We start from the raw sequence: 11737 nt of genomic DNA on the forward strand, positions 1-11737 counted from the left end.
TCCTTCTTAAAATAACGATACAAACTTTAAATTTTTTTTGGGTAGGATAGAACTGTTGACACACTGATTCTAATTTGGTTTTCTATGCAGATTGGATAGAATTTAGACATGTATAATTCAAGACTCAAGAGTTGATCCATCCAAAGTTTGTTTGGTTTGGACTTAAACAATGAATCATAACTCAACCAATTCGATTAAAAACTGCTAAATTGCATCGGCTGTGGGGTACACACCGTGCAAGAATGCACTATCTTTGATCAATTGAGTTCTAAAAGACAGCACTACTCACTGCTCTAGCTAAAGGCGCGCAGCATTCCAGCTTGTGCAATAGAATCCTATCTCACTGAAGTTGATACATTGAGACAGTGCAGCTGTAAGATTTTTTACATCATCTAATGTGTGAGCTGCGCTCAGAGCTATCCTTAACCTGAAAGAAAGGAGCACGAATGTGAATAAACTAATGTCCCCACATTATCGATGTACTAACTTGCAGGTAAACAAATGGAAGACATTGCTATACACTATTAGGTCGAAATTTACAAGAAAGGGACATGGGAGTGCCTTTGATGCCTTCACATACTAACTATCCATTTTACAAGTACTTCAGCGCACTCAAAAGTAACTGTTACGAGTGGCTCATGGAAGGTGCGCAACAGTAGGAGATGTGATAAGCCCTTCAAACTACTACTCAAAGCAGGAATAGAGGGCAGCTTTCTTAATAATTGAAACAGATAGTTTTGCTCACATCAAGGGAAGCTCTTCGTTAACTAGAAGCTCATTGGCTCACCTTTGACTCTAGCCTCTCATTTAACTCACTACTTCGTCAACTTCTAAGTCCCTTATGAGAGGAATGCTGCTCATAACTACTAGCTATCCATCTAGCCCGCGATAGAGAAGGCTCTTAAAAAAAGGTTGAATGAGGTCATTAACATTGAATCATCATAAAGATTTGTCGCTCATAGCCAAGGTTGCCCTCCATTTTGTTAAGTTTATCTGCTCCGCTAGAGGGGTAAAGGCAAGGTAAAATGAACCACCCAAAAATCTTATATCATATGTATAAGCTAGGATAGCAGATAGCTGCATCAGAAGTTCCTTAAGCAGACTAACTAATGCAAGAAAAGAGCCCAAAGTTCCACATGAAGAAATAAGGAGGGCAAATTGACAGAAAATGATGCAACAAAAATTGCCATAAGAGGATGCTATTAGAAAACACAACAGCAATCACTAAAAAACTCCAGAAAGTGATACGAAAGAGACAAACCTGCAAGAGTTAGGGGCCACAGTTGGAGGTCTTATTGCAGTTATGTGGAAGCCAAATTCCAAAAGATGTCTGCTTAGTAGAGATGCTATATTTAGAAAAGATTAAAATAGAGACAAATGAACCGACAGATGCTCAAAAGACAGAGGGAAACCTGCTAGCTTGCAAGGCTGTCGCTTCACTTCCCACTATAAGGGAAATGATTGGACTTGTAATGGGAATTCCTGTCAGATCACGGAAATCCTGAACCCTGTTCCATATAGCTCTTCTACGCCACATCTCTTTTTTTGCCACAATAACAGCAGCTGCGTAAGTCATACCATTAACAATGTACAGGTTAGCCACATTTTTTAATAAAAGAAATAACAGTAAAGCCACATAAAATGCAAAGGACGAGAACTGTGTGCCAGTCTCAGCTTCTACCTGGTTCTGGTATTCTGCTTCTCATATTTCTTAAATATTACTGTTTTTACTTTTTTTTTCCAAATAGTAAAAGAAAAGAAAGGAAGTTGTATAACTCTGGGATCTAGAAACACTAAAATTTTGTTTAAAGTGAAAAGAGCAATAACGAAAATCACTATTCAACTTGGTAGATTTACCATGTGCAGCAGCAGCTATGGGCACTGGGGTAGATGTTGAAAATATGAAAGAGCGGCCCCTGGACTGTATAAATTGCTTCCATTTCTTGCTGTTCATTTAGCATTCCAACCCCAAAAAAGAGAAGAAGAGTAAACAACATTTTCTATTGAAAATAACAGAAAATTCACTAGCTAAGTCGTGCATCAAGGCCAAATATTTCAGTACTATTAAGGAATTTGACTTTCATAAAAGAGAAAGGGCTGATCTAAAATTGACGTGTTTAATACTACATCAGGTTCTGCTAATTGTTGAAAGAACTCCATGTCTAACAGAACAAGCAGCCGAAAGCAAAAAAGGAAAAGAAAGTATTTCTATGGATAAGAATTTCAACTTGAACTTAAAGAGGTATAGAGCTCAAAATCCAGAACCCAAAGAACTTCCGTGTGATCCACATAAAGAAAGGTAAGGGAAATCGGTCTCATCACAAGTCTACTTCAAGTTTCTGATCAATGAAAAGAGACTGGCTCCAAATGATGTTTAACTGCCTAGTGGTTTCAACCTTAAAACTCGCAGCAGTAGATAAAGAGTAGTGCTCCTAAACTGAAGATTCGTGTCCTAAAGATTAATCAAAAGAGGACTGAACTTAAGACCTCATGCAGTCTTCAGTGAAGTAAGATATAAAAGAATCTGTCTGTGTATACACATAATATACACGCGGCACGCGGGCATGCACACAGAGAAATACAATTTACTATTACTTTTGGAGTACCTGCATGCTATGTATCCACCATGACAACCTCCTGCCTTACTCAGAGTACCAATGCAAATGTCCACACCACTTATGCAGTTGAACAACTCTGCTGCACCACCACCGGTTTTGCCACAAACAAATGTTGCATGAGCCTAGAAAGTTGAAGGAAAAAAAAGAACAAAAGTTCTCATGATGATGACACATATCATAATCAAATCAGTTCAACAATAAGTAAAAATAAACTTCGTAAGCAATAAACTATTATATTAAGGACGAAATTACAAGAGATGGAAGAACTCGAGGAAAGTAAATGAACATGGATACTATAGATCTTTGGAACTACTTCACTAGTGCTTCCCAATGAAGATACGCAATGGATATCATCGAAGGGGAAAAATTAGTATTAGATCCAAGGACCAAAGCAAGATTCTGAGGAACAAAATAAGATAAATATTGCTTTCTTTAATAGAAGTTTAAAGACTTACATCGTCAATTGCCAACAAAAAGCCATGCTTCTTACGGAGTTTCACAAGCTCAACCAGTGGTGCAAAGTCTCCATCCATACTAAACAAGCTGGTAAAAGGAGGACAAAATCAAGTGGTTGCAAAAAAATTACTCAAATATAGTAAATGCTCCCCCAGTTGCTGTATATACACCACTTATCCATCATTGTACAGCTAAAAGATCATAAAAGTAACTATTTTCCTTTTTTTCCCCTTCTTTTTTGTTTTTTTTTAAACTGGTACTAAAGTTACACCATACAACTTTTTCTTCCTTCTGCTTCAGGATTTTTGGGGTCATGACAGTGCAGATGAAGTTGATAACAAGTGAAACTTTCAATCATGACTAACCTGTCAGTAATGACAACTTTTTTCTTCATTGGGCAATTTGTTCTGTTAAAACACAAATACTAAAAATGAAGAACAGAATAACATTTACCGTAAGTAGAAATCAAAATGAAGAATAACATACAATAACTCATTAAGATGGTGCATATCACAGTGCTGATAGACAAAAGCAGCTACGCTTTTCTGTTTCTCAGCTAGACGTATACCATCAATGATTGATGCGTGATTCAGGGCATCGGAAAAAACAGCAACTCTTTCATCTATTGAAGGTTGACTGTCTTTGGCTAGGAGCAGACTAACATTGCCTACAGCTGTCATAAAGGCCATATTGGCTGAAAAGCCTGTGGGACAAAGAAGGCAATCCTAATATGTAAAATCAGAGAGAGTAAGCATCAGTTTGGATCAGTCATTCACTGAAAGTGTGTCAATTTTTGGATAATAATCTCAATTTAGAACCATTGCTAGTTAAAAACATTCCATGAATTTGAAAGATACATCCACTCATCTTTATACTATGCAGAGTCCTAGATGACGATTATGGAACTTTGAAACATTTACTCCAGCATCCAGGTGGTATAAGAATAGAAGGAAGGAACACAAATTAGATGATATGATTTAATAGTTAATTATCATCAAGCAAGTGGCAATCGGTTCCTTATTTGACGAGATTTGCAGCAAGTGTGAGAACCTAGTTTAATAAACATAAAATTGTCTTTATCAAATAAATAATAAACACGCAAGTTCCGTTTTGTGGTGTACAAGACATCAGAAGCAATTGGTAAAAAGGTAACTCTTTTTTATGCTTTCTTTGTGTGTGTGTGTTGGTGTTGGTGTTGGTGGTGGGGAAAATAACATGTACTGTAATAATTTTTCTATGACAAATTCTTCTGAGAGTAATCCTCCTTCTTCATGTCCAAATACAAGGTACAGAGTGACCTTGCTCATTATTAAAATCCCAATGTTATTTCCCCAATTCTAGAAGGAAAAGATAAAATGGAGAATAAGTGAGGTCCTAACACATTGCAGGCTCCTGCATTCTATTATCTCCTTACGGATAGATAATCTCCCAACTAAGCAAGTTCACCAATCAAATTATAACCTTGAAGAGTTAACAAATGAAAAAGATAATACCTCCTTGCTTTTCAACTCTGCCAGTGATGACTCTAACAATCTATGATAATTCGTATAACCACATATTAGTGCAGAACCTCTTGGACCCATTCCATGCTTTTGGACTGCCTGAATACAACAGTCGGAACAAATTTACCCAACGCGACATGATAGCATTACAAGAATTCATTAATAAACAAAATGCTGAAGAGGAGTTAATAGAATGCCTGTGTTGCAGCTTTGATAACTGACGGATGGGAACTCAAGCCCAGATAATCATTTCCAGAAAATAGAATTAACTTTCTGAATCTTCCAGCACTTGTCCTTGCTGCAGTATAAGCAACGCCACTACCACCATGGTCATCTCCTATAATTGATTAAAAGTATGCGATGAGTGCAACATCTCAGCCTGTTATGATAGTTCATACAAGAGACTGTAGCGATGCAGTATCGCAAAGTATTTCTTTTTTTGCATAACTTGTAACTTTCTTATTTGGGATCATGTCCTCGGTAAGCCGAAAATATAACATGACATGACATGTAATGTCTAATCACCTCTTTTCCTCAGTCTACCTATACTTCTTCTTAGACCTATCACTGTCAACTTATCACACCTCCTGACTAGGATCTTGTGCTCCTCCTCTTTACATGCTCAAACCATCTCAATTCTACTTCCCGCATCTTGTCTATCACTGAGGTCACTCCCACCTTACCTCGCATATTTTTGTTCCTAATCTTATCTCTCCTAGTGCACACACACATTCATCTAAGCATCCTCATATCCACTTTATTTATCTTCTGAACATGGGAATTCTAGACTAACCAATACTCTGCCCCATACAACAGCTGGTCTAACAACCACTCTGTAGAATTTACCATTATGCCTTGGTGGCACATTCTATCACATAATACGCCAAATGCAAGCATCCATTTAATCCACCCCACTCCAATTTGATGTGTAATTGACCAAGATATTTGACGCTTCATCTCTTAGGGATGGCTTGCGTATCAATCCTCACTTCCATATTTACCTCATGTGATATATCATTGAACTTACATGGATATGTCCTATTCATGTTCAACCTTGAAATTTTTAGGCTCTAGGGTCTGTCTACAAGCCTACCTTCTATCATTAACTCTGTTGTGTGTCTCATCAATCAATACTTTGTCATCTTCAAATAACATACATGATAGTACCTCTCCTTGAATATGCCGTTTCAATTCATCCATCACCAAGACAAATAAAAATAGACTAAGAGTTGATCCCTGGTACAACCCATTTTGACTGAAAACTGCTTCAAGTCTCCTTCCACAGTTCTCACTTGGGTTTTGGCTCAATGGTACACGTTCATTGGTCGCCCCGACATAATCAGGATTAGTTCTTTGAAATAGACACAGGCCTTCTCGTCCTCATCTCTACCACCCTCTCTCGAACTTTCATAGTATGGCATAGAAGTTTAATACTCGTACGGTTGTTATAATTTTGAATATCACTCTTATTCTTGCACAATAGGATCACTATACTGCGACTTCATTCTACGGGCATTTTAGTCATCCTAAAAATGACATTTAAGTAATACAAGAACTCAGTTAGCCACCTAATACCTACTTTGCATGCATTCCAATAATCCATAGGAATATCGTCTGGCCCGGTCGCTCCTCCCCCTCTCATCTTATGAATGCCCACTTGACTTCCTTATACTTCTGCAATACCCAAAATCTCGACAGCTCCCAGAGTGTTCCAAATCAACCAGCATAATATTATTTTCCTCCTTCTACTATGCTTGTCATCTTTGCTTAACTTGTGCTCTTCCCCCAGTACTTTGCCACCAGTAACATTATAACACGTTTTTTTATTGCAATTTGAAGAATTCATACAAAGAGATTGAATAACACATGATAATCAGATACTCCAACTTGCATAAAAATAAAAGGCTAAAATAAGCAAGAATCAAGTTCAGCTCAATTACAATTACAGACACAAAATAATGGTTGCAGCCTCGTAGGCTACCAAACATGCATCACGGTGAAGCAACAACTTAGACAAGCTTAAGGCATTAGAGCAGCAAATTCTGCCAACTTGTCTGACTCAATTATGGGATGTACCTAATTGAGATGTTACAACAATGTAAAAGGAGCTAGGAGCTTCCAGCCGACCCTTTTACACAAGTAAAACCAGTACAGGTAGATCACACTCAATGGATTTTCCGGCGAGTGTGACTTCTAAATAAAATAAAAATACATGAACAGTTCCATGACTTCTTTTTATATAAAAACAAAAAGAAGTGACCTTTAGTAGATAAAGTGACCACACATTACATTTATATCTTGTTTCATCAAATTTTGAAATTACGAAAAAAGAAAGGAGAAATGGGGAAAAAGAGAAAGTTTACCAGGAGAGGGAATATCTTGAAGCCATTTCTGGAATGTGGTTTCAGAAATCTCTACTTCGACTGAGGCTCTATCCCATTGGCGCAATCCATCGAAACATTCAAACTCATCGGAATGTGAATTATCGTCGGAGAGATGAATTGGCCTAAGTGAACGGAGGAGTTTACGGTACTCCAGTTTGTCAAGTGTCTGCTCAACCCATTCGTTCCAAGAGTCCATTTCCGAGGGCGTGAAGAACAAAGTGAAGGTTGAGTGCACTTTTTGGAAGGGGATAAAGGAACCCAAATTTAATTTCGTTATGTTGTTAACCTACTTTTCTGACGGGGGGGGCCCACCTCATTCTTGTCTTTTAGTTAACTAAAACTCAATTATACCAAACATTATGCTGAAATCTTTTTTATGAAAAACAAAAGTTTTTGTCCAAGAACATATAACTTATTAGACTACATCTTCAATTTAACCTATGTTCTTAAATTATTTCTCCTAATAAAAAATATCTCTCAATTATTTCAAATTCAAAAACTTTCATAAATACTTTTAATAAAATTTGACAAAAGTTAATTAATTTTTCACAAAAACATGTACAATTCACAATGCTCTCAACAAAACTCTCTAAATCACCCCAATAAAGCAAATTGTGTTCACTCTACATAAACCTAAAATAAATTACAAATTTTTAGCAACAAAGTTTTACATTGTCTTCCTTTTAATTAAAAAAAATTATTTACTTTTCATTTTATTTTATATTAAAGAATTATCAATGGAAAATACTTTTTTTTATTGAATTTGCAAAAAAGTGATGTCAATCGGAGAGTTTTACTTCTAACAATGAAAAACGAAACTTGGGTACTAGAGATCAAAACTAGATGAGTTTTGATATCTAGTTTGGAGAGAAACTAAAGTACTTTTGAAATTAGAGATGATTTCGTGAAGGATTTGAAAATTCGAAAGTTATTGATGTTCTTCATGTGTTCTTGGAGTTCTTGAGGAAGAAGAAGCAAAAAATGAGTACATTTGATTTAAAATCTCAATTTTGAAAAATGTTAAAAGTTGTTAAGGGTTTTGTTGAGGTAAAAAATTAGTTTACAAAATTGGAGTTAAAAATAATCGCATAAATAAGTATTTTCTCAAACGACAATGATATATATAAATCAAACTTTTAACAAATGATATAAATGAGTATTTTCTCAAAGTTTAATGTATATTTGAGTCTTTTCCATTAGTGTAATGACTTACTATTTACAAATTCAAAAACAGTCAAAATTTTGAGAATATGCCAATGATACAATTGAATATGGTATTATTTACCAGAAATGTGGAGATTGTAAGTTAGTTGATTACTGTTATGATGACTACAGATAAGATCATGAAATTCCACACACAGTTATTAGATATGTATGTATGCATGAAGGAAATTTGTTGTGTCTTAATCAACAACAAAAATGGACTATTGAGTACCAACAATGACTATTCAAAAACAAAGACTTGATTAATACAGTTATTGATAAATCTGAATCAATTAATGATTTATGTTGTTCCACTAAATTGTGATTATTAGTCGATAATATGTCTTATATGGAAAATTTAATTTTTATTCAGAAACAAAATACATAAAGGTGCATTGTTATCTTATTAGAAAAAAAATTGCAAGAGGAAATTAGGTTGATGTAGATCAACACAGAAATTAAATTGTAAATTTATTCACGAACAAATTGAGTATCAACAAGGTTGGAAGGATTTATATACTACTTGATAAAGTTGAAATAAAAGTTGGTGTTCAGGGAGTATTGAAAATAGTAAATTAATGATAGATTTTGGTCATTTAGCTTTATTGAGTCTGTAGCTTTTTGCTTATATTTATAATATATTTGTGAACTCGTATAGTAAGAAGTGAAAAAGTTATCATGATTACACCTATAAAACACATGAATAACGTAAATATTTATAATAGAGTAGCTTTCTTCCTTATAGTATTTTGATTTATGTGCATCATGATAGACATTTGATGATTATGTCAAAGGAAAATGATTTTGATAAGTAATGTGAGAAATAGTTTCGACTAGTGATATTGTGTTGCAGGAAAATGGTTCCACCAAGTGACATGTTATAAAGACGAAGAGAAATGGTTCTGCCTAATGATATTGCGCTTCAGGAAAATGATTCTGGTAAGTAGTACTATACAAAGTTGGTGGAAAATGGTTCGAAGTAGTGATATTGTGCCGCTGGAAAATGGTCCCAACAAGTGTTTTTTTATTGTAATTTGATGAACTTGACACTTGAGATTGATCTGCTTGATACTTGTGATTAATCTACTTGATATTTGTTGATTGTTGAACTGTGATTGTCAAGTCTTGTGAATTGTGTATTGTAAAATTATTATGTTGGGTTAATTTTTATACAAGTTTGTAATTGAGGCGATTCAGGTGTCATGAAAGAAGTGCTTGTATTCTAGCCTAGTTTCGCCTTGTTTAGTAGTTTACTTGTTGACTATCGTGTTGTTTGATACTCACTCCTTCTACACTTGTGTAGTTCTGAGCCCGGATTCATGTGACCCTTCTCCTTCATCTATTTTCGAGACTTTCTAAGGATACATTGAGAGGTTGATGTTGTCATCCTGATTGGGCATCTTGTTCCTTACATTATGTTTTGCTCTATTCAAAAGATAAAGACATTGAGACTTGTATAATCTTTCAAATTTTGTATTATTATACTAATGATGTGTACATGTGACAACCAGTTTTTGGGTTATTCTAGAATAACTAAGTTTTCCACTCTTATGCTATTGTTCACATTTCCTAAGTGTTATTGGGAGAGGCTAGCTTGTCGTGGTGAAATTAGACGAGTGTCTATTCACTTTCATTTTTGAATCGTGACGTACAATTAATTGTCTTAAGTAGGGATAAACATGGTATGGTATATATCGAATTGCCATATCGTATCGAACTTTTTAATATTGTAATTTTGATATTATAGTATTTAATATGGTATGATATACATTTTTTGGTATTCAGAAATAACATATTGAAATTTGAATACCATATTGAAGTATATAGTTACATAATTAACCTATATTATTATTAGGGAAAATACCCAAGTACCCCCTCAACCTATGCCCGAAATCTCAGAGACACACTTATACTATACTAAGGTCTTATTACCCCCCCCCCCGAACTTATTTTATATGTAATTTTTACCCCTTTTTAGCCTACGTGGCACTAGTTCGAAAAAAAAAAGTCAACCATCGTTGGGCCCACAAGATAGTGTCACGTAAGCTAAAAAGGGGTAAAAAATTATTAATAAAATAAGTTCAGAGGGGTAATAGGACCTTAGTATAGTATAAGTGTGTCTCTGAGATTTCGGGCATAGGTTGAGGGGGTACTTGGGCATTATCCCTTATTATTATTCTTATTCTTATTCTTATTATTATTATTATTATAAAACACTAACAAATATGCAACCTAGTATTAGTATAAACTAAATGATTAGAAGTTAAAACTTTTACTATTCTATTTTGACTGAAAATGTAATTATATATAATTGATTAAAAAAATAAGTTGTTCATACTTTCTTTTGAATATATATTTCTACATGTGTGATATATTAGTATGATACAATTGATACCTTTTTTTTGAATTGTTGAAGTCATAACATTCCATAATACGAGTATATATTTAATCGAAGTTGAATAAACTATAATTGTCAATTACCATACCGCAAAATATCAAAATTAAACTTCAAAATATCAAACCATATCAAATTAAATTAATATGAAAATGATATAATATTCTAAAAAATTAAATATCAAAATTGTGCTACCAAAATTTCAAATACCATATCATATCATACCATATCCACCCCTAGTCTCTAAGTATAGAAGTCAGAAAACAAAGTACTAAAAAGGGCAATATGGATTCCACATATATGAACCAAACAATATGTTTCTAACGCAATAAATTTATTGACTTGAAAATCATTACAAGCCGGGAATGCAGAAATCCAAAATAGTCATAAACTCAAGAACTTGTTATATTTACTCTTTACAAAGAGTACAAATTTTTCATTTAAAAAAAAGTTCAGAAGAGGTAATTACAAACCTCATAAATGTTAATCCATATTTGAAAAAATCAACACATTTTTTTTAAAATAGGTAAAATCCGAACCTTGAGAAACAAAAAAAGAGTTTATCTTAGAAAATTAAAATCGAACTTAAGAAGGTAGATAATGAGGTAGATAATAACAATGACAAATGAAGGTAACAAAAATGGAGATTGAAATTAAAGCAAGAGATGGCGGTGAAAAAAAGGTAAGAGGTGAGAGTTGATTTTTGATTTTTTTGAAAGAGAATTGTTTATTTGAGAGAGAAAAAGTTAGAGTGAAATAATCAAGATTTAGGGTCCGTTTGATCATGTGATATAAAATTATGAGATGAAATCATGATACAAAGTTGAAATTTTGTTTGGACATGTGATTTGAACTTTTTGTTGTATATTTTTTTTTCCATAAACATAAAAATCTCATAAGTTGTAAAATTATTAAAACCATCTCAATTCTTTATATAATCTTACCAAATAAGCGACATTTATTAAATCATATAATACACTATCACAAAGATATTCTTAAAAACTACAATATTTATTGATTAAGCTTTATTCAATTACAAAATAAAATGAAACATTAATTGTGGTATACTAGTCTTTAAAATAATTTCCTTATAGTACGAACAATCTTCTCACATTGAGCTTGCATTTCTCGTTCATATGACTGAGAAGACGAATCAACATTGTTACTTTGAGCTATTTG

At 33.9% G+C, this 11737-nt stretch overlaps 1 protein-coding gene across 3 annotated transcripts; it reads right to left on the reverse strand.

Annotated features, from left to right (window-relative positions):
• Positions 1-91: 91 nt before the first annotated feature.
• Positions 92-7219, reverse strand: LOC101249827 (8-amino-7-oxononanoate synthase). Of its 3 annotated transcripts, XM_004240714.5 has the most exons (11): positions 6940-7218; positions 4774-4913; positions 4568-4675; positions 3561-3799; positions 3440-3481; positions 3074-3161; positions 2607-2740; positions 1858-1946; positions 1413-1563; positions 1262-1330; positions 92-427 (listed from the first exon to the last, which is right to left on the reverse strand). In XM_004240714.5, the coding sequence occupies exons 1-11, from the start codon at positions 7154-7156 to the stop codon at positions 298-300; spliced, it is 1407 nt and encodes a 468-aa protein (XP_004240762.1). In that variant the 5' UTR covers positions 7157-7218; the 3' UTR covers positions 92-297. The 3 variants fall into 3 exon arrangements, with proteins under 3 accessions (XP_004240762.1, XP_019070041.1, XP_010322011.1); XM_019214496.3 differs by lacking the exon at positions 3561-3799 and having other exon boundaries at positions 3440-3498; XM_010323709.4 differs by lacking the exons at positions 4568-4675; positions 4774-4913 and having other exon boundaries at positions 3561-3777; positions 6940-7219.
• Positions 7220-11737: the final 4518 nt, after the last annotated feature.

The sequence above is a fragment of the Solanum lycopersicum genome, chromosome 6, assembly GCF_036512215.1.
Source record: "Solanum lycopersicum chromosome 6, SLM_r2.1".
In the NCBI taxonomy this organism is placed as follows: domain Eukaryota; kingdom Viridiplantae; phylum Streptophyta; class Magnoliopsida; order Solanales; family Solanaceae; genus Solanum; species Solanum lycopersicum.